The sequence below is a fragment of the Podarcis raffonei genome, chromosome 13 (genome assembly GCF_027172205.1).
Source record: "Podarcis raffonei isolate rPodRaf1 chromosome 13, rPodRaf1.pri, whole genome shotgun sequence".
Classification (NCBI taxonomy): domain Eukaryota; kingdom Metazoa; phylum Chordata; class Lepidosauria; order Squamata; family Lacertidae; genus Podarcis; species Podarcis raffonei.
Window position 1 is genome coordinate 21,415,338 of NC_070614.1, and position 22,401 is coordinate 21,437,738.

The following is a 22,401-nucleotide window of genomic DNA, read 5'->3' on the forward strand; positions in this document are numbered from 1 at the left end:
GTTGCATTGCTGGAATACTATATCAGATCAGTATAGGTTGTTTCCAAGAACTAGGCAGAGTTTTTGGGCAGTCTTATCTGCAGCAGAGCAGATTGAACTCCGACAAGAAACTTCTGGGGTTGCAGGGCCTGTAAATGGTGGGGTTGATGTCAGAGACTATTACCCTAAGCAGTCCAGGAATGAATATGAAAATGGGATCCTTGTGGGAGCAAATGTTTGATGAATGAGTTGGCAGAACTTTGCGCTAGCAACTGCTAGCTCTCTTCCTTAGGGTTCCTGTACTCAGAAGCCAGCTATTCTGATTGTGTTAACATTTATCATCTGTAGCAAAGGACTAAGGGAACTAATAGGCAAACCTTCCGAAGCTCCTACTATGGGCCGCCTTTTAAGCTATTGCCTGTTTGGGTGGTGACATACCTGCATCTGGTGGCTAAGAAGTGGAAAACTTGCAGAGCTGTCATTCCTCAGACACTGGAGCTAAGTACCATGGCTAAAGAACTGGATCTTGTTTTGGATCAGGGAAACCTCATGTGTTCAATAGATTTGTAATTGCTGTATTCCAAGTGCTTGCTATTATTGCTGGGATCCGGTTGTTTTCATTCATCCCTCCAAGAAGTCCTCTGCTATTCCAGGTTCCAGTTTTTGTACCTGGGTATGATTTTGGTACACTGAAGCACAGAAGCTGCTGCTGCTTCACTTCACTAGTTCCAACTCCTCATTCTGCTACCACTGTCTCAGCTAGGACAATCCTCCTGCCATGTTCATTTGGAATTCGAATCCAGTTAACTTCTGTCTCCATATCTCCCTGAATCCTACAAGTAAATTAAAGAAGAGTCACAACCTGAAGTCCACTAAGGTGGACTGTAGAGTGGGCTAACTAGTTCGAAGGATGCCAGGGGTTGAGTTCGAAACTTTCAAAGTTCTTTAAAGTGTTAGAAGAAAGTATTAAGTATTTCTGTTTAAAATGCTGTTTAACTTTTATCAACTGCCTTTGTTGATACATTTAGCATAATTTATACAGGGGGGGGGGCAAAATCCAGCTTTTCTTGGTATAGAATTTCAGTTTTTAAGCTCACAGTACACACAGCCATGTGCATAACTGGGTCATTGGGGGTTGTGTTAAGGTTTGTGCCGATATACATTCCTAGCTCATAATCATGTTGTCTAGTACTTGATGTAAATTGTGTTACAGGGTGTTTTATATGCTGTGTTGATCCAATTTTTACTTTTCTCAGCCATTTTGGAGTTGTGTTTGGAGAAAATGGAGACATTAGTTATTAAAACAACAAAAATTATTTTGACTACTAATTGATAAGGGACGCGGGTGGCGCTGTGGGTAAAAGCCTCAGCACCTAGGGCTTGCCGATCGAAAGGTCGGCGGTTCGAATCCCCGTGGCGGGGTGCGCTCCTGTTGCTCGGTCCCAGCGCCTGCCAACCTAGCAGTTCGAAAGCACTCCCGGGTGCAAGTAGATAAATAGGGACCGCTCACCAGCGGGAAGGTAAACGGCGTTTCCGTGTGCGGCTCTGGCTCGCCAGATGCAGCTTGTCACGCTGGCCACGTGACCCGGAAGTGTCTTCGGACAGCGCTGGCCCCCGGCCTCTTAAGTGAGATGGGCGCACAACCCTAGAGTCTGTCAAGACTGGCCCGTATGGGCAGGGGTACCTTTACCTTTACCTTTACTAATTGATAAATTCAAATTTGTCTCCCTTTGCAACCAAGGGTCATTACTTCCAACTTACATTAACTTGTTTAGATGTGATTAATTGGTCATAAATCCCTGGTAGAAGGAAAACATTTGGATGTTATGTTCTACTCCTTCCTTCCAGTCTCAGTAACTGTCCAAACTCTCGCGATTCCTAGAATCTGGATAAGAAAGGCAAATATGCTTCACTTTAGATTTACTCTTTTTGCGTAATATAGGGCTTTCTAGACTTCACAAGTTCCAGTCACTCTGTACAAATGAAAACCTGCTATTTATCTGAGTTAGAATATCACTGTCTTTAAACCAGCTAAAATAAATGAAAAAATTGTCCAGTAGCACCTTAGAGACCAACTAAGTTTGTTCTGGGTATAAGCTTTCATGTGCATGCATACTTCTAAACCAGCTAGTACAAGTTATATATTAGCCTCTGAATAGGGTTTGTAATAGTGTAATCCTAATCTTTCTTTCCCATCCACACCAATCTTGGATTGGTTTCACTCCCATCACAGCCACCAGGTTTTTAATCTAGATGTAGCTGCTGTTCGGAAGCAGCAGGTGGCGATGTAAGTCCAAGAACAACCCACTCATTCTTTAATCGGACATTTAGCTTTTGAGCTCTGTCGGCGCAGCAGAATTACAGTGAAGTGGGTGGCATTTCAGCAGTTGCCACAAAATAATGTATCTAGGGTTGTGGTTTCCTTCCCTATTTCACTGCATTTCAGTTACAGCTGGCTTGTCCCATCTGAAATGAGCTCTGTGTGAATTGCACTTCTTTGTCCCATCCATCCTCAGTGTGTTTCCTGTAATAAATCGTTCAAGAAGCTATGGTCCCTCCATGAGCATATCAAGATTGTCCATGGGTATGCAGAGAAAAAGTTCTCCTGTGAGATATGCGAGAAGAAGTTCTACACAATGGCTCACGTGCGAAAGCACATGGTTGGTGAGTTTTTGCTGCCCATATTGTGGTTCCTTATCTCTCTGCTGCTTGTTTCCGAGAACGTTCAAAGTACTTTCCTTATACTGTTGCCAGTGCCTCCTGGGTTATAAATAGACAAATGATCTGTCTATGTCTCCTCTCCAAGTACTATAACCTTATTCATTCTCATCAGCCGTTGCCATCTCTATTTGCAGCTGAGGCCAAAATGTGGAGGGAAATGCCCTTATCAACAGAAGGTTCACATGGGGAAAAACATTGTAGAGTTCGAAGGAACCCTGAGGGTCATCTAGTCCAACCCCCTGCAATGCAGGAATATGCAGCTGTCCCTTACGGGGATTGAACCAGCAAGCTTGGCATTGCTAGCACCATGCTGTAACCAGCAGAGCTATTGGTGAGATCAGTGCTGTTACCTGCACCAGCAAAACTACCTTTGCTCTGAAATTCAAATTCTGTTCTTCTATTTTGCAAAATTTATATACCATTCGATGGTGAAAACAACAGAGCTGTCAACAGAACAAAAACCAAACATTCAGATTCTCGATTAAAAGAAACAAAAACAATTTCAAACATAATTACTAAAATCATAACAAAGAGATACAACTCAACTTCTACATGGTCTGCATCGGTTTTGCCTAAACAAAAATGTTTTAAGAAGGGAGTTCTGAAGTGCTGGTCCTGTGGTTAAAGTTAACGCCTTGAACTTGGCCCGGTAGATCTCTGAGCTGAGGTGTTCCATGCAGACAGGGCCTGTCAGCAACCAGGCTGCAGCATTCTGCACTAACTGCAGCTTCTGCATGAAACACAAGGGAAGTCCCAGCGAGAGTGCATTGCGGTAATCCAGCCTTGAAGTCACCAGTGCCTGAACTGTGGCCAGGCTCTCCCAGTCCAGGCACGGCTGTCCCAGTTGCAAATCAAATCCGTGCACAAGAATGCAAACACATCTGCACGTGGGCCTCACAGCAACCCTCAAGGGGGAATCTGAACTCAAGTCTTATCAGGTCTGAAGTCCGACACTATTTCCTTCCAACCAGGTTCTTTCTTAGTAAACATTTTCTTCAACAAAGCTGAGTTACAGCAGAATCTGCCCAAGACACAAAGGTTACAACAGCATCCTGCTAAGAACTCTGGCTCAGTAATGAATAACTTGTTTAACCAACAACCTAGAAGATCATACCAGATCTTATATTCCAACTTGACATTTCTAAAGCCAGACTACCTTATTATTCAGTTGTTTTGTTAAATCTGCCCAGTGCAGGAGCACCAAGTGCTGGCTTTGATGTGTGTTATTTTACCCAATAATACACCTGGGCAGTTTAAGCATACTGGTGTGATGTTGAGCAGGGTAGGCATGATAGTAAAAGGCTGCTTTCTTCCTTGATATTAAGTCTTATGTAGGTAGTTTTTTTACTTTCATCCCCGGGGTCTTATAAAGATTTTCAGCAGAAGAAAGTTTTTCTCATAGTCTGATTATTAGCCTTTTTCTCAATTAGTAATGGCTCTATGGACATATCTGATGTGTTCTTTGGGTCCCTCCTCCTCTGGGGCTGTTGTGCGCAGCAATGGGCTTTTTATGGTTCAAATTTCACATGCCATTTTAAATTGCTGGTTCTTATTGTGACTAGAGATGGGAAGGCCTGGAGAAAAAACCCAGAAAAATGGGGGGGGCTGATTTTTTTTCCGGGGGAGAAACGGATTTGGAAAATCTAATTATGATATTGTTTTATTTCGTTTATATTGTAATTATTTTCTTATAAACCATCCTGGGAAGCATTCTGGCTGAAGGGCACTATAGAAATAAAATAAACATTATGGATATTAGTACGTTGGTTTGAAGCGTCCTTTCTCAGTATATGGGATTGGACTCAGCGGCTTTTTGACCCTTTCCAACCTCTTTTTTTTTTTTTTGCCCATCACAGCAGAGTGGAATTTTGGATAGAACTTAGCATTGTTTTCACCGCTTACTGTTCTCCTCTCTAAATACTTGTTCCCTAATTTGTCTTTTCAGCACACACTAAGGACATGCCATTTACATGTGAAACCTGTGGGAAATCCTTCAAACGCAGTATGTCACTCAAAGTTCATTCCCTGCAGCATTCGGGAGAGAAGCCTTTCCGGTGTGAGGTATGCACTCTTGCTAATTCAGGGTGCAGTTAGAGTTGGGAATTACTTTGAATTTGAAAAACGTGCACAATGGAGAACAAACATCTAGACTGTTTCTTGCTTGTCTGCTGCCTGACTGTGAGATTAATTGTGCCATATCATCACAGTGTGAAGTAGCAGGGACACTGTAAAATACACTTCACTATATGGTAAGGCACTACAGCTGACCGGCTGACCATGTTCTTGCCATCATACAGCAAATTCTGACTATTTTATCTTAGCGTAGGCAGCAGAAGAATAAAACTATGAGTGTCAAAGGTGAAAGCGAGAAAGAAATAGTCTTATAGAAAAGCAAATTGAAGCTTTTGCCTTCCCCCCCAAAATGTTATCTGCAAAAATTGGGTAGGGGAAGAAGAAGTTCCATTGTGCAGGCAGAAGTTCTTGCGTGAATGGAATGACTTTGTTGGACCCAATCCAGTATGTGCATCAGTATTGCCACTTACTTTGATTCTTACATTTCGAAAGCTTGATTCTTGGGTGTTTCGACTTGGAAATGAAATAGAACAAAGTTCTCCCATTTCATTTCCTGCTCTCTACATATACCACTACAAATTTTCCACCTTGCCCTTAAGAAACAGTCCATAAATCTGAAAGAATATTTTTGTTTCGTTTCTCTCAACGCAATAAACTGATCAAGTCTTTACGGTGTAATTTTTGAAATAGTATAGAAACTATCCTGGGAACTTATTAGCACAACAGGATTTTATTGCAATTGTTTTTATGATAGCCTTAGCAGCCTTGAAACTGTGTGCGGTAAGGCATAATGAAAGCTAAATCAGAATGAGAGCCTTTTGGGTCTCTTCACAATGGGATACATTGCTGCTGTATTATAGCTTATTTTACCCTGATTATTGCAAAATGAAAGACTTGTACCCTCTTGTTTATTGTAGAACTGTGATGAAAGGTTTCAGTACAAGTACCAGCTCCGTTCCCACATGAGCATCCACATTGGACACAAGCAGTTTATGTGTCAGTGGTGTGGTAAAGACTTCAACATGAAGCAGTACTTCGATGAGCACATGAAAACCCACACTGGTAAAGATGTACTTTTTTTATTCTATAATGTGAAAGTACACTGGGCAGGGTTTCCCAAACTTGGGTTTCCAGCTGTTTTAGGACTACAGTTCCCACCATCCTGTGACGACTGGTCCTTCTAGCTAGGGATGATGGGAGTTGTAGTCCAAAAACAGCTGGAGACCCAAGTTTGGGAACCACTGCACTAGACCAAAAAAGGTCATACGCCGTCCACAAAAAAGAGATTCACTAGCATGTACCCCTCGGTTTTATTCATAACAATAATGCAGAACATGAAAAGAAAAAGACAGGTTCTTGCCCAGTCTAAAAATTTTGATGTACAGTGGAGGAAAGTCAAGGATAAACAACAACCAGGCATAAGGAAACAGAATTGCACTTGGGGAAATGCAAATGGTTAAGATCCAGGTTTCCCAGAAAATACAGGTTTAGAGGAGAGTTTTTGTGCTCTGAGAGAAGTTATGGCCTTAAAGAGCAGCATCCAGTATTGAAAGTTATGGGAGCTGGAGAGCTTTAAGCATGTGTTTGTGCTGGAAACAGAAGGGGATGGGAAAAGAACATAGGGATTTGGGACGATGTGTTGCATCGTCTGAATGATAGAGGTGAATGAGTTGTTAGCTAAACAGGAAAGAACTGAGGTTAGTAAATGGGAGGCCGAAGTGAAAGTTGCAGTGACACATGGACCCTGTCCGCTTTCAGGGAGAAAGACGGGTTCTGGAACCTTGGAGGGCTGCTGCTAGCCAGAGTGTACTGACAACCAGATGGTCTGCCTACTTATAAAGCAGGTTACATTGAGTGCAGAAAGCAGGAGCCAGTTGTGGTAGGTTGAGAGAAGAGATGGATAAGACAGCAAGAATAGAGTCCGTATTCCGGGAATTTGGAGGAAAGATCTAAAAGAAAAAATGTGACCATAGATAAAAGGGTGGAATAGGTCAAAAGAGGACTTTTTGTCTTGCTGATTCATTTGAACACAATACAGAAGGAGCTGGAGAATAGGCTGATTATATTCTGCTGAAAAGGAAGAATAATTGGGGAGATGGCAAACTGAAATTGGAAGGGATAGGATCCCGGGGCACATGGTCATCTCTGCAAGCAAGACTGCAGAGGAGAAGGTTTAGGGCTGTGTTGAAGGATGAGGGGTGGAAAGAGTGTTTGGATAGCTCCCATTTTATATTGAGAGTCAAGGAACTGGAGAAGTGCAGCCTCTGGGCATGAAAAGTAGAGAAGCATCAAGGATGTAAACCAAGTTGGCATCATAAGCATTGCTTAGCTAAGATCATTTTTGTGTGATTTTAAGTCTTGAGTCCTTTAACATAGCACCTAATATATTCCTCAGCCTTTGAAAAGTTTTTGATTGTAGATCTGTTTTTTCCTACGGTTGATGAATATCTGATTGAGGTAGGTGGAGAATGAATTTCCACCTTCAATTTTCCAACAGGAGAGAAGCCTTTTATCTGTGAAATCTGTGGCAAAAGCTTCACCAGCCGCCCCAACATGAAGAGACACCGCAGAACTCACACAGGGGAGAAGCCATATCCATGCGACGTGTGCGGCCAGCGGTTCCGCTTTTCCAACATGCTCAAGGCACACAAGGAGAAGTGCTTCCGTGTTACCAGTCCTGTTAACGTGCCACCAGCTGCCCAGATCACACTAGCCACAAGCTCTCCTGCCACCACTGTACCTTCCATTGCGAACACACAGAACGTCCCTGCTCCTACTCCACCAATCAATATGAACCCAGTGAGCACGCTTCCACCCCGCCCCATTGCCCACCCATATTCTCACCTGCACCTCCACCCCCACCATCCACATCACCTCCCTGTCCCTGTGCCCCCCGTCCCTCATTTACCCCCACCTCCTGCTCTGTTTAAGAGTGAGCCTTTAAATCATAGGGGCCAAGGCGAAGACAGTTTTCTACGACACCTAGCGGAGAAAAACAGTTCAGTACAGCACCACTAACTGCTTTTGTCTTCTGCCTGCCGTTCAGTTGGTCTTGAGAACCTGGAAGTGTGCTCCCTTCTCAAGAAATCTCATGGTGGCTTCTGCAGCCCCAAGGGAAAGAACTTCACATGCATCTTGACTGTTCTGCAAAGTGGTCATCAAGCCCAGGGGAACCGATAGGACAGAAGCCCAACTCGGCTTGCACGTTTTACTGTTGACTTTTTTAGATTTCAAAATGACTGAGACTTGTGAAATTTTTTATAATTTCATATCAGCTGATGAGGTATGCTTGCTTTTATATCCCGGACTTTCTCCTCAAAGAGGGGATGAGCCTGGTTTCCTTTGTACTAATCAGAGACTGTGAGACTAAATCCCAGAGCATTAATTATCACTGTGTATTTGTTAATTTCTTTTCAGCTTTTTTTTTTTTGGTGTGCGTGCGTGTGTGGTTGTGTGTGTGTGTGTGGTTGTGCGTGTGTGTGTGTGTGCTGGTTATGGAGTGAGCCAGCCACATGATCGCAGAATATCAAGCATTATAGGAAAAAGACGGTAAACAAAACTTAATCCCATTTGAGTAGTTCTCCTAACACACTCTTTATTTTAATACGGAAAAATTATTTTAGAGTTTTTGTATAGACCTATTTAGTAGCCTGTTTCTAAAATGAAATGTATTTCAAATAAGCGGTGTAATTTTTTTCAGTGTAGCTGGACCTATGTTGTTACAATAGATAATTTTTTATAATCATTCAAATGTGATTCTTTAAGAAAAAAAAGATGCAAATAGCTTATAATAGGGGGGAAAATATTCTTACATCTGTACTACTCTTAAAAAGGTGCTTTGAAAGGGAGAGGAAGGAACCCAATAAGTCTCTGGTAAGGCTGCCTCAGAAGTGGAGATGATTTCAGAACTTTATATAACTTATTTGTAGGGTGTTGTTGTTTTTCTAAACGTGACGGTTACCTTCTTTCAATGTCACTCGAGGGTTGCTAGACAAGAACATTAAACTACTGTATTCCCACAAACATTTTTCACTTGCCTCTGCTGGACTGAAGTGTAGAACGTTTCAGAAAGGATAGACTCTCTCATTGGGGGGGAAATTGGGGGTATGAAGATACAAGGAAGAACTCAACCAGAATTTGTATGCTGTTGTTTCTTTAGCATACATTAGGACCTAGTTCATTTTATAGATATGTGTTTAAGCTATGACTTAATCTGGGAATCATACTTGATGCTGCTTTTGCTTCCCCCCTCCTCGAAAGATTCAAGAGTTCATTAGGATACAAGTGGGGAACCACAAATAAGGTGCTGTTTGGTTTGGTTTGTAAAAACGACAACCTTGAATCAGCAGGAACGCAGTTGTTATGTTGCCTGAAATGTTTACCCACAGAGTATGTGCACGCAGTGAAGCAGTGTCTGGTATAGAAAAGAGACGCATATTATATAGGATAGCTTCTTTCAGATTTGACTTCAGGTTTCACAGGTATGTGGCAAAGAAATGTTTGAATGTTAAGCAAGTTGCTAGTTGTGTTTTCTCAAAGTCTCCAGTGGCACTAAATTGTGGCAAACTAGTTTGAATGCAGAGAGTCATGGTTCTTATTCAGATGTAGTTTACGGAATCTGAAATACAGCACCGTTTTAAGCAGCTGAAATAGCTGTTGGCTCCTTGAGGAGAAGGCACAGTGACACACTCATGACTAAAAGAGGTGAAATTTCCTTAAGCTTCATTTCACGCCCCCTCCCCTCCCAGAGACCATCATGCTGATCCCTAGCATGCCATTCTCTTTTTAAAAATTAGGCTTTTAAATCTTAGGTGAGGGATTACATCTGATCAAACAGAAAGCCCTGTCTATTGCACCTCAAGGTTGCTAATTGTGTTTTTACCATCTCTATTAACTTTGATTTTTTGCATTAAAAAAATAGTGTTAGGCCTTTTGCATACCTATTCATATTTGAATAAAAACCTCTAAATCTCCTCCTTTTTTCTGGAAAAATAAGTATTTTTTAAAAAAATGTGATAACATCTGTTCCTTCTCTTTTGTAGGTAGTAAAGCTAGCTATAAAAGTGAATAATTGATACATAACAGTTTGTCATCTTCAACTACCCTGAATGGTTTTATACATTCCATGTCATGTTTGCAAACCTACAGTTCTGTGTAGATATGCCACAGGTCAACAAACTGGCTTGTTAAATCTACTTTTATAGGAAGAAAGAAAAAAAAACCATTGTGGTTAAATCAGTTGTAATCCACTTTTGCAAAAAAATGGTTTTCTCAATAAATTTACAGTATTTGGCTGCTATTTATGAATCCTACTACTTGAGACGGGTGTGTTATTTTCCCCCAAACAGCAGCTGAGCTGGCTCTTTGAATGTGCAGCTGATTCTATACACTTGAGAGTTGTATTAATATATATATGTGGGTACACCTGGCAAGTGGCCAGATGGGGGCAGCTGCAGTTCGACTCACATTATCTATCTGCCTTCCTACCTATGGATGGATTTGCAGCCGCTGTGTTGCCGTAGCCAAGCCAAGTTCCTGATTGTGGAGAGGTTCTAAGTGTGTTCGGAAGAACGCATGAAGAGCCTCCATCAACACAAAAAGGTCGGGGTGGAATTGAAAGGGATGAGGATACTGTGGACTACTGACAAATGCAGCCCCTTGCCAATTTATTTCTCCATGTGTCCTTTGGAAGCCTGAATTAGAACTAAACCTATTCATGGATATACAAAGGTAAAGGGACCCCTGACCATTAGGTCCAGTCGTGACTGACTCTGGGGTTGCGGCACTCATCTCGCTTTATTGGCCGAGGGAGCCGGCGTACAGCATCCGGGTCATGTGGCCAGCATGACTAAGCCGCTTCTGGCGAACCAGAGCAGCACACGGAAACGCCATTTACCTTCCTGCTGGAGCGGTACCTATTTATCTACTTGCACTTTGACGTGCTTTCGAACTGCTAGGTTGGCAGGAGCAGGGACCGAGCAACGGGAGCTCACCCCGTCGCGGGGATTCGAACCACCGACCTTCTGATTGGCAAGCCCTAGGCTCTGTGGTTTAACCCACAGCGCCACCCGCGTACTCATGGATATGCTACTGATTTCATGGTTATACTATTAATTTCAACATTTTTGTCCTAAAAGCGAATGGTTTCAGAACATGCAGCTCTGTGGGAGGGGGTCTGACTTGTTCTCAGTATTGGGGATATTGAGGTGTCCGTGCTGATCACTTCCTGAACCTGGGAAAAGTGGGACAGGCACTGGTTACATGGATTTTGTGTGCGTCCCTCAGAGGCCATAAGACTTTGCATATTGCACCTTCTCATTTCCTAGTAGTGGCATTTACACTTGGATTTTAGTACTTTAGCTTGGGAAACCTTGGAGTCCATTTCCTTCAAAGATACCTGAGATGCTGCAGAAAGTATGAGTGCCCTGACCCTGGCAAATCCATGAAGGAAGTGTGTCAGACAGTTATACCGGTACTTTCAGAATGCTGTAAGAATCCAGTTTGTTGCATCTCATTCCAAATATTTTCAGGTGGCAATGTAAGCCAGCTTTGCTTAAACGGAATATTTGATTTCCTCTTCGTGCTCTTAACTAGTGCTGTACTGGCTCTGATGTCAGAAAGGACAGTCTATCCCTTTGAGTTACAAGTTGCTTCAAACTTTAAAAGAGGCACTAACAATTTGCCACTACAGTATGTCTGCATAATTAAGACTGATCTTTGCATCAATGCATTCTTCCAAGCTGATCAGTGATTCTGACATATTGAAAGTTAGGAAGCATCCGTGGCTAAGGTGAGGGGACTGAAATGGCAGATTGCCATTTTCAAAAGTCTGCCAGTTTTGCTGGCTGTTTTGAGAGCGAGGAGGGATTTCACCTTTGTCCTCTTTATTTATTTTTGCCCAGGCAATTCTCTCTCTTTTTTTTAATCCCCTCATTGAAACCAAGAGGGAAGGGAGGAATTAGCTCTGCCAGCTTCAAATGCATCCTAGAGCTTCTCGGAGGAATCAAAGACTTTGGATCCAGCAGATCCAGAACCACTTCCAACTCGCCCCTCGAATGCCCCATTTCAGAGCCTCTCACTGATGAAACCACCAGCAGCCTAGATCTATGACCATAGAGATTTTTGCAGATGTGGGAGGGGCCTCTGTAGCAGACTCCTGGCAGCAAATCACCTGTGCCCCATCATTACGTCTTCTCATCTGGGTTTTAGGATCACTGTTCCTTCTGAAATTCCCAGAACTGATTAAAACTCAACACAGCGGTACCTCGGGTTACATACGCTTCAGGTTACAGACTCCGCTAACCCAGAAATATTACTTCGGGTTAAGAACTTTGCTTCAGGATGAGAACAGAAATCATGCTCTGGTGAGGGGGCAGCAGCAGGAGGCCCCATTAGCTAAAGTGGTGCTTCAGGTTAAGAACAGTTTCAGGTTAAGAACGGACCTCCAGAACGAATTAAGTACTTAACCCAAGGTACCACTGTACATTTTCCCCCCAGCACAAGTGCTTGAGCAGTGGGTATGGCAAACTACTTGGGATTTGTTTTGCCAAGGTTGCTGAACAGCAGGGTGCAGTTCCTTGCCACCAAAGTTACTCCATGTAGACTTAAGAACTAGCTTATCTTGGTTTTACTGAATTGAAAGTTGAGTTACTTTTCTCATTTAAAAATCACTGGGCTCCTATTCTCGAGAGTACTGGAGTGGAGCAAACAAGTTTTAAAAAGCCTACAGAAAGTGGGTGTTTTGAAAGACTAGTTGGATATTACTAATGCCATCACACACAGAAAAAGAGAGTCTATAATATTGATTTGGCATCTGTATCTCTTGTTTCAATTGCAAAGGCTTTTTGAATAAGCTTCTGAGTTTTAAGTCTATTCCTGCAGTTTGGCTTTCAGGATTACAGCAGGTGGCACCGTAGTAAGATTGGATAATAGATGCAACGCGCAAGTTGACAATAGCATATTATACTTCTGTCAGCATGTTGCAGTAAAAATAAGTTGCGCATTGCAAACCAGAAATAAGCCACCCTCAATTTATTTATTGCATTATGTGCAGACGTGGATGCAGTTTGGAATAAATGCTGGAGCTATGGTGCATTAGCTGGCACTCGAAGCAAACTTGCAAAATTAGGAGCTTGTGGAAGTTGCTGCTTATAGAAGAGACTCCATGTTCCCTTTTCTAACAAGCAACCTCTTTGGCAGGTCCGCTGCGGACTGTGAATAAAAACACTGTCCATTCCTGTCGCCCATATTTATATACTTACATATTTTCTTTTAAAATTAAATTAAATCTTAGACACTGAGAACAGAAAACCTTCCTTGTGGCATTGTTGCAAAATGACTTTTCTGTCGTGCTCTGTAGCATGTCTTATTAACAACCTTATCTCCCATCTGTACTCACTTTTCAACAGGGAAAGAAATGTTATATAAAGAAACTGTTCTTGAGAAAAAGGGACACCCTCGAGGTAATGAGTAGTTGGGTATTGGCAGCTAGGGCAACATTTTAAAATCTCCATGATAAAATACTTCTACAGTCATCTCCCTAAAACATACTTTTAAATATAATTCAATCTTAATGGCATTTGTATTAAACTGTCAGAGCAGCAGGCTGTTGGCATTTCTTTGCTTAAGGTTTTGCTTTTCATTTTAATTGGTTTTCTGATGATTGGGGCATAATTTTGCTTTGCTATACTGGTGCTCAGTGCTGCTAAGTAGCAGGCTACCAGTCTGCCAACCAACTGCATTAAAAAGAGAACTGCCTTCAGGTTGCTCTGAAGGGAACTGATGGTGTGGAGCGACCTGCTTTTGGGCTCAGGGCTGCAGTGCTTGAACATGGTTGCCCGTTTTTGTTCTTGTGCTTGAGTTTATTCTCCTTAACCTAACATCACGGTTAATTTGTGTTAAGCTTTGCTCTGGTCCTACCATTGGGCGTGTGGGACATGTGTGTTGGGTGCCCACCAATTCCCAGAGCGTTTGTGGAGGCAGTGCATGCCCTTCAGGCAACCCAATGTACTGTGTCCATATGGAGTGGTCCTCTGCAACATGGCAGGTGCTGCTAAATCCTTAAGCAAAATGAGCAACATTCTGTCCCTCTTAAGTCAAGACTGCATCGCTTCTGCACAGCATCTGTTTCCACTAATTTCTATGCAAATTAAAATGCTAAATTGCATTGTTTATCAGTAGTAACTGAGGGTGCATAATTATAACGCAACAGTAGAAGGAAAATGAGGAAACTGGATCCCCTGTGCGTATGTGAGCTTGAAACAAACATGGAATTTTGGATAATGCTGTCCTAGGACAAAGGGTGTGTCGCTTCTGTGTTGCATAATTCCTACTGACCGCCCACTTATTCCAAGGTTCCTCTTAACGTTTTCTCCCAGTCTGCCTCCTTCCCTGCCCTTCTAACGCCAGTGTTCTTGCAAAAATACAGTATTGCAAATGCTACAGAAGCCCATGCGTGGGGCTTGGAAGTATTTATGCAAAATTACATGAATCATACTCATTTGTTATCATGTGAGGAACGTCTAGCACAATTCACAATTGGGATGTGGGTGTTCTTTAAGCAACAGCTAGGACACTTCTTACAGAACCTGTCCAGATAATTGCTGAGAATCTTGCTGCATAAAGAGGTTGCAGATATGTGCAATTTTTAATCTTTCGGTCAGTTTGAAAAGCCGCAAGCCTGTTTTCTCCAGCATACTTGAAAGGATGGCAGTGGTGATGTCAGGACCTATCATTGTTGTGTCTGTGTCATAACTGAAGCAAAGTTCCTTTCCATTTAAAACAGACGGTCCAACATTTCTTGATGGTTATTGAATTGCTGCTGACACAACTGTTGCAAGTTGATGTAACGTTTCCTGTGCTATGCTTGGAGCAGCTGACTTTCTGTACAAAGGCTCTTTTTTGTTTTCTTGTGAAACTTTACAGGAGCAAGCTGGGCTGAAGCAAGCCAGTCTGCTATCCACATATCCGACTGCAAAGAAATGCAAGGTTGGAGCTGTAGCAAGCACTTGAGAAAGAGATAAGCTCGCTATTTATTGTATTGTTCCTTTCAACCACTGTCCTTTTGCTAGTTTTATGCAAATTAAAACGCTAAATTGCATTACAGTCTGCCCTCTTCCCTTGTTGTCCAAAGTGCAGTCAGTTTTGATAGATAAAAATATGTAATTGCAGCTCTTAAATTCCTGTATTTATTTATTTATTTTTAAGATAGCACTGCATGGCACGTCTTGGTATAGTTCCTTGGTACCATAAATGTTTATCGGGGAGGAGTGCATCAGTAGGAATTGTTTTATGATTGTTGTTGTTGTTGTTGTTTAGTCGTTTAGTCGTGTCCGACTCTTCGTGACCCCATGGACCAGAGCACGCCAGGCACCTCTGTCCTCCACTACCTCTCGCAGTTTGTTCAAACTCATGCTGGTAACCTCGAAAACACTATCCAACCATCTCGTCCTCTGTCGCCCCCTTCTCCCTGTGCCCTCCATCTTTCCCAGCATCAGTGTCTTCTCCAGGGAGTCTTCTCTTCTCATGAGGTGGCCAAAGTACTGGAGCCTCAGCTTCACGATCTGTCAAGAGTCTTCTCCAGCACCATAATTCAAAAGCATCAATTCTTCGGCGATCAGCCTTCTTTATGGTCCAGCTCTCACTTCCATACGTCACTACTGGGAAGACCATGGCTTTAACTATACGGACCTTTGTTGGCAAGGTGACGTCTCTACTTCTCAAGATGCTGTCTAGGCCTGTCATTGCCCTTCTCCCAAGAAGCAGACGTCTTTTAATTTTGTGGCTGCTGTCACCATCTGCAGTGATCATGGAGCCCAAGAAAGTAAAATCTCTCACTGCCTCCATTTCTTCCCCTTCTATTTGCCAGGAGGTGATGGGACCAGTGGCCATGATCTTCGTTTTTTTGATGTTGAGCTTCAGACCATATTTTGCGCTTTCCTCTTTCACTCTCATTAAAAGGTTCTTTAATTCCTCCTCACTTTCTGCCATCAAGGTTGTGTCATCTGCATATCTGAGGTTGCTGATATTTCTTCCGGCAATCGTAATTCCAGCTTGGGATTCATCCAGCCCAGCCTTTCGCATGATGTATTCTGCATATAAATTAAATAAGCAGGGAGACATTATACAGCCTTGTCAAAGGCTTTTGCATAGTCAATGAAGCAGAAGTAGATGTCTTTCTGGAACTCTCTAGCTTTCTCCATAATCCAGCGCATGTTTGCAATTTGGTCTCTGGTTCCTCTGCCTCTTCTAAATCCAGCTTGCACTTCTGGGAGTTCTCGGTCCACATACTGCTTGAGCCTTCCTTGTAGAATTTTAAGCATAACCTTGCTAGCGTGTGAAATGAGTGCAATTGTGCGGTAGTTGGAGCACTCTTTGGCACTGCCCTTCTTTGGGACTGGGATGTAGACTGATCTTCTCCAATCTTCTGGCCACTGCTGAGTTTTCCAAACTTGCTGGCATATTGAGTGTAGCACCTTAACAGCATCATCTTTTAAAATTTTAAATAGTTCAGCTGGAATACCATCACTTCCACTGGCCTTGTTATTTGCAGTGCTTTCTAAGGCCCATTTGACTTCACTCTCCAGGATGTCTGGCTCAAGGTCAGCAACTACACTACCTGGGGTATACGAGACATCCATTTCTTTCTGGTATAATTCCTCTGTGTATTCTTGCCACCTCTTCTTGATGTCTTCTGCTTCTGTTAGGTTCTTTCCACTTTTGTCCTTTATTATGGAACTCTTTGTACGAAATGTTCCTTTCATATCTCCAATTTTCTTGAACAGATCTCTGGTTCTTCCCATTCTATTGCTTTCCTCTATTTCTTTGCATTGCTCATTTAAGAAGGTCTTCTTGTCTCTCCTTGCTATTCTTTGGAAATCTGCATTCAATTTCCTGTATCTATCACTATCTCCCTCACATTTTGCTTGCCTTCTCTCCCCTGCTATTTGTAAGGCCTCATTGGACAGCCACTTTGCTTTCTTGCATTTCCTTTTCATTGGGATGGTTTTCGTTGCTGCCTCCTGTACAATGTTACGAGCCTCCATCCATAGTTCTTCAGGCACTCTGTCCACCAAATCTAAATCCTTAAACCTGTTCCTCACTTCCACTGTGTATTCATAAGGGATTTGACTTAGATTGTATCTTACCGGCCCAGTGGTTTTTCCTACTTTCTTCAGTTTAAGCTTGAATTTTGCTATAAGAAGCTGATGATCTGAGCCACAGTCAGCTCCAGGTCTTGTTTTTGCTGACTGTATAGAGCTTCTCCATCTTTGGCTGCAGAGAATATAATCAATCTGATTTCGATGCTGCCCATCTGGTGATGTCCATGTGTAGAGTTGTTTCTTGTGTTGTTGGAAAAGCGTGTTTGTGATGACCAGCTTGTTCTCTTGACAGAACTCTATTAGCCTTTGCCCTGCTTCGTTTTGCTCTCCAAGGCCAAACTTGCCAGTTGTTCCTTTTATCTCTTGATTCCCTACTTTAGCATTCCAATCCCCTATAATGAGAAGAACATCCTTCTTTGGTGTCACTTCTATAAGGTGTTGTAAGTCTTCATAGAATTGGTCAATTTCAGTTTCTTCAGCACCAGTAGTTGGTGCATAAACTTGGATTACTGTGATGTTAAAAGGTCTGCCTTGGATTCGTATCGAGATCATTCTATCATTTTTGAGATTGCATCCCAGTACAGCTTTCGCCACTCTTTTGTTGACTATGAGGGCCACTCCATTTCTTTTACGGGTTTCTTGCCCACAGTAGTAGGATGTGATGGTCATCCGAACTGAATTCGCCCATTCCCGTCCATTTTAGTTCACTGATGCCCAGGATGTCAATATTTATTCTTGCCATCTCATTTTTGACCACCTCCAACTTACCCAGGTTTATGGTTCTTACATTCCAGGTTCCTGTGCAATATTTTTCTTTACAGCATTGGACTTTCCTTTCGCTTCCAGGCATATCCGCAACTGAGCGTCCTTTCGGCTTTGGCCCAGCCGCTTCATCAGCTCTGGATCTACTTGTACTTGCCCTCCGCTCTTCCCCAGTAGCATGTTGGACGCCTTCCGACCTGAGGGGCTCATCTTCCAGCGTCATAACTTTTATATGCCTGTTGTCTTTGTCCATGGAGTTTTCTCGGCAAGGATACTGGAGTGGCTTGCCGGTTCCTCCTCCAGGTGGATCACGTTTGGTCAAAACTCTCCACTATGACCTGTTCATCTTGTGTGCCCTGCTCGGCGTAGTTCATAGCTTCTCTGAGTTCTTCAAGCCCCTTCGCCACGGCAAGGCAGTGATCCATGAAGGGGCTTTTATGATTGGCTTTGTGTAATTGTGGACACAAATAACCTTGTTTATCTCTGTGGAATGAAATAGGATGAGTAGCTGAGGGATGGGGCACTCTAGCTTCTTTCTGCCTTTGTTCTCTCTGTAGCACGCTGGAGTATGCATTGTTGTTTGCGGGGGGTTGTCTCGGAAATATATCCCAAGCCACAGCTGGACACTCTTATCCAGGCAACCTAAGGCCCAGGGGCCGGATACGGCCCAATCGCCTTCTAAATCCAGCCCAAGGACGGTCCAGGAATCAGCGTGTTTGTACATGAGTAGAATGTGTCCTTTTATTTAAAATGCATCTCTGGGTTATTTGTGGGGGATAGGAATGTGTTCATTATTTTTTTTCATAATATAGTCCAGCCCACCACACGGTCTGAGGGACGGTGGACCGGCCCCCTGCTGAAAAAGGTTGCTGCCCCCTGCTCTTATCTTTAGGCATTTAACCTGCATTGTCTTGCGCTGATCAAATGCAGCTTGAGAAAAGGGATAAATCAATTGTGTCTGAAACGTCAGTGTATAGTATTCACCAGAGTGACTGGTGAGGGAAGCTGCACTTATCAATGCACCCATACCGTCATGAATGGATACAAACCCATCACTGTACATAAGCCCTCAAAAAGTTATGAAGTGTTATAAGTGGCTAACACTATGCATTTCTGTGCTACCTGCAGAAGAAGCTAAGGCCCACGCCCTACTTACTGAGCAAGACTGAAATGCTGGTTGCTAGATGATGCACAGACTAGTAAAAAATAGGGAGCGAAATTCTGGCAGAGAAGGGACCAGAGCTTGGCTTTCGTGCTGGTTGCAGAAGAAGGGACAGAGGACCAATCCCTCTCACGCCAGCCTGCTTGCCTGAATGGAATCCTTCGTCCCAAGTTGTGAAACAAAAATTTATGTTTTAATGATGATGATATATTATAATCCACCTTGTGAGGAAATCCTTCACAAAGCGCTTACAGTATTTTAAATTACAGGTTCATTTAATAAAACCTTTTTAAAACACATAAAACTACCAGCATAAAACAGTAACCTAGCCCACACCCCAGTTAACTGCCTTCATCCATGCACCCCATCAAAAACTTATGGAAGCATTTTAAAACCACCTTTAAATGCAGGAGGTGGGACCTGCTTAATGTCTAACTTTAAATATGGAGTTGTGGAGCCACAACCAAGAAGGCCCAGTTATGCATTCTCATCTGTCTAATTATATCTGTGTCTCCGAAAAATTTTACACATCACTTGGGAAGACAGGTGAACTAATGCCCCCACTGGAAGGAAGTGTGGATCCAGAATTGGCCTCCACAGTCACGGACTCACTGTTAAGACCGTGTTTATGGAAGATAATCTTACTCGGCTACGAGTAATCACCAAAGAAGAAGAATTATATCTCTAAATACTTGTGTGTTTCGCACTGGCCCCTTAATTTTGTGTTGCTTTTGTGACTCTCTTGGTCAGGACAATTGCAGTTAACAGTTTGCAAACATGGTCAAAAGGTGTTGTTTCCTATTTTCCCCTCCCCCCCAAAAAAAATCACCCTAGGTAATTTAAGTGAAAAAGAAAAATAATTAAACAGAACTTGCGAGAACACGGGGATGAAAACTCATTGAGTTTGAAAAACGGTAGAGGATCAGGTTTGTCACAGTTGCGTGAGTGATCAGTTTAATAATGAGTTGCATTTCCTACTGGCCTGCCCTGGTATGGGTATAATTGGTGCCATTATGCCAGTGTGGAGACTTCTTAAATATAGGGAGACCTCAGGCATTCTTTGGTAGTTGGTAGAGACAACATCTGCAGCTTTCTGGTAGGCTAAAATAGTCCTTGCAAGGACCACACCCTGTGCTTTAATGACCCGTTTCCCTTATCTCTCTCAAACATGTGGTGTTGAATTAGAAGGTTCTGCAAAACCAAAGATGCTTTAGGTGAGCTGTCCACAGTATTTTAGGGTGGTGGTAGGGTTGTTTAACATGCCACCCATTGCTTAGAACCCTGTAATCTAATGTTCTCTGTGGCACAGTTTGAAATCTATAGTTAGCCAGGAGCAGGGTGAGGTTTTCCAGCCGTGGCAGCTTTATTTTTAAACATGTCTATTTTTGTTTCTTTCATTTCCAAGTCTTTTGCTGAGTAGTGAACCGGGAGCTGGCTATATGGTACAGGTGCTGAATCTAGCTTTTCAAAATCACATTTGTTGGAGGGGTGTGTGAGGACATTGGGGAACTCTCTAGTTTGCCAGCCTCTTAATGGGAAATTGAAAAATAGGACACAAATTTTATGAACTAAACTCTTCCAGAGTGAAAGGGTGAAAAACCTTAACACTTGTTGGTGATATACGTGCCCTTGGCTGCTTGGTTAATAATAATTTTATTTTTTATAATTTCAATAATTTTAGTTTTAATGTTTAAACATTCATAAGGATAGGAGTTACTAGGGTCATGGAATATAATTGCCTTCTCTTTAACATAAGGGAAATCGTACCCCCCCCCCCATTCTAGAGTGTTAAAAGTGGGCAGAGATATGTTGGAAAAATCAGAGAACTTGCTCAGGAAATGGTGACTTTTAAAATGACCCAGTTAATTAATGCTCGTAATGATAAGTCCCCATCAGATCCCTTCTCAATTTAAGTGGTATGTTTCATTTGCTTGACCAAATCGTTTTTCATAAACTGAATTCTGCAGGCTGGCCTGACTTCTGCCAAAACACTGATCTGCATCCAACTTATGATCTGACTCAGATCAGGCCCATTGAGGTTGATGTAGTGAAGTCAGCTGTGCCCATTCATTTCAGTAGGTCTTCTCTTGAGTATGAAGAGCATCGGACACAACCCTCTGTCTCTAGCAAACGCTGCCTTTGCCACTTTTGCAGGTCGCCTCTGGCTTTAATGAAACAGGTGACGCTGCAAATTTTATGGACTGAGAACGGGGGCGGGGATGATTTGGGGAGGGGAGGGATGCCAACCCAGGAGTGTACTTAGGAATGCAGTTCTCAGGGTTCTCTGGAAGGAGAAGGGCCTTTTCAACTCTGGCTCCGGCCTGGTGGAACGCTCTGCCTCATGAGACCAGGGCCCTGCAGGATCTGATTTCTTTCCTGTAAGACAGAGTTGTTCCGCCTGGCCTTTGGCTTGGAGCCAATTTGATTCCCTCCCTCCATCCCTCTCTTTCTTTTTTCTTTTCCTTCTCCTCCTGCAATGAGGCTACATTTTAATATTTTAATGTTCCATTATTTTAATGTTGTTTTTTGTTTTTGTTTTTAAGTTGTAATCATTCATCTTGTTTTTATTATTGCTTGTAAGCCGCTCTGAGCCCGGCCTTGGCTGGGGAGGGTGGGGTATAAATAAAAAATTATTATTATTATTATTATTATTATTATTATTATTATTATTATTAAACCAATGTCTGTCTTGTAGTTTTGATATGCCCTCTGATCACAAAAGGAGCATAGCAAATCCATATCAGATTTAGGCCAGTGACCTGAAGAAACCTAGAGAAGTTTTTTACCGTGTGGTTTTTGTACTGTGGTCTGAATAGCAGGAGTTGGGCTGCGGTGGGTGAGTTGGTCACATTGCAGCATAAGGCTTGACTTGATGTTCTTTCTCTGCTTTTCAGCGTCATCTAGGGGTGCACAGTTACGTAATTCTACTGCATGTACCGCAGTGGTAGAGAGTTCATTTTTGAATGCTTTCTAGCTTTGCCTACTGGGCATTTTTTTTTTCATTTTTGAATACTTTCTAGCTTTGTCTAATGGGACAGGGGCTGTGCATGACACCAGAGCCTTGTTCTGCACCAGTGTGGCGCTTCAGCTTCCGATTCCGCAGGGCTTATGTCTTCACACGCTTTCAAGTGTGCTGTTGTAAGCATGAGTTCTAGAAACTTGTTTGGAAAGCCGGATGCTGTGGCTTTTTCCTTGTTCGGAGGCAGAATTCCAGCAGTTGTTCTGCGGGGAAGGGTTGTTTTGCATTTCACCTGACCAGATAGCGAGGCGGCGCCCTAATAATGCGGAAGGAGATAATTATCAGAAACATCTTCCTTCGCCCTGGGGGTGATTTCTGCTGGGAATGCGTGGCGTCGCCTTGTGCAGGTACCGCTGAGAATATAGGGCTGGCTCAGGGCAGGTGATGATGACTCGATTAGAACACTTTTTGCACTCTGGTCCTACCCATTGCATGTGGCTTTCACCCTCAGGATGGCACAGGCACAGGTAGGTCTTCTTCTGCTTCCCTCTTCCCCCTTTAAAACACGTTTGCCGGCACTTTCCTTTGGGAGGCATTAGGCTCCAAGCGCCTTCTCGGCCTCTTGAACCGGTTGTGGCGCTTAA

The 22,401-nt window shown here is 42.9% G+C and overlaps 1 protein-coding gene across 1 annotated transcript in view; it reads left to right on the forward strand.

The window, feature by feature from the left end:
- ZNF652 (zinc finger protein 652) overlaps positions 1-10,085 on the forward strand; it is a 33,822-nt gene extending 23,737 nt beyond the window's left edge. Inside the window, exons 3-6 of the mRNA XM_053363428.1 lie at positions 2,496-2,643; positions 4,646-4,761; positions 5,691-5,835; positions 7,271-10,085. Coding sequence (XP_053219403.1) covers positions 2,496-2,643; positions 4,646-4,761; positions 5,691-5,835; positions 7,271-7,791 — 930 coding nt within the window. The 3' untranslated portion in view covers positions 7,792-10,085. The remainder of the gene's footprint in view (positions 1-2,495; positions 2,644-4,645; positions 4,762-5,690; positions 5,836-7,270) is intronic.
- The last annotated feature ends 12,316 nt before the right edge of the window (positions 10,086-22,401 follow it).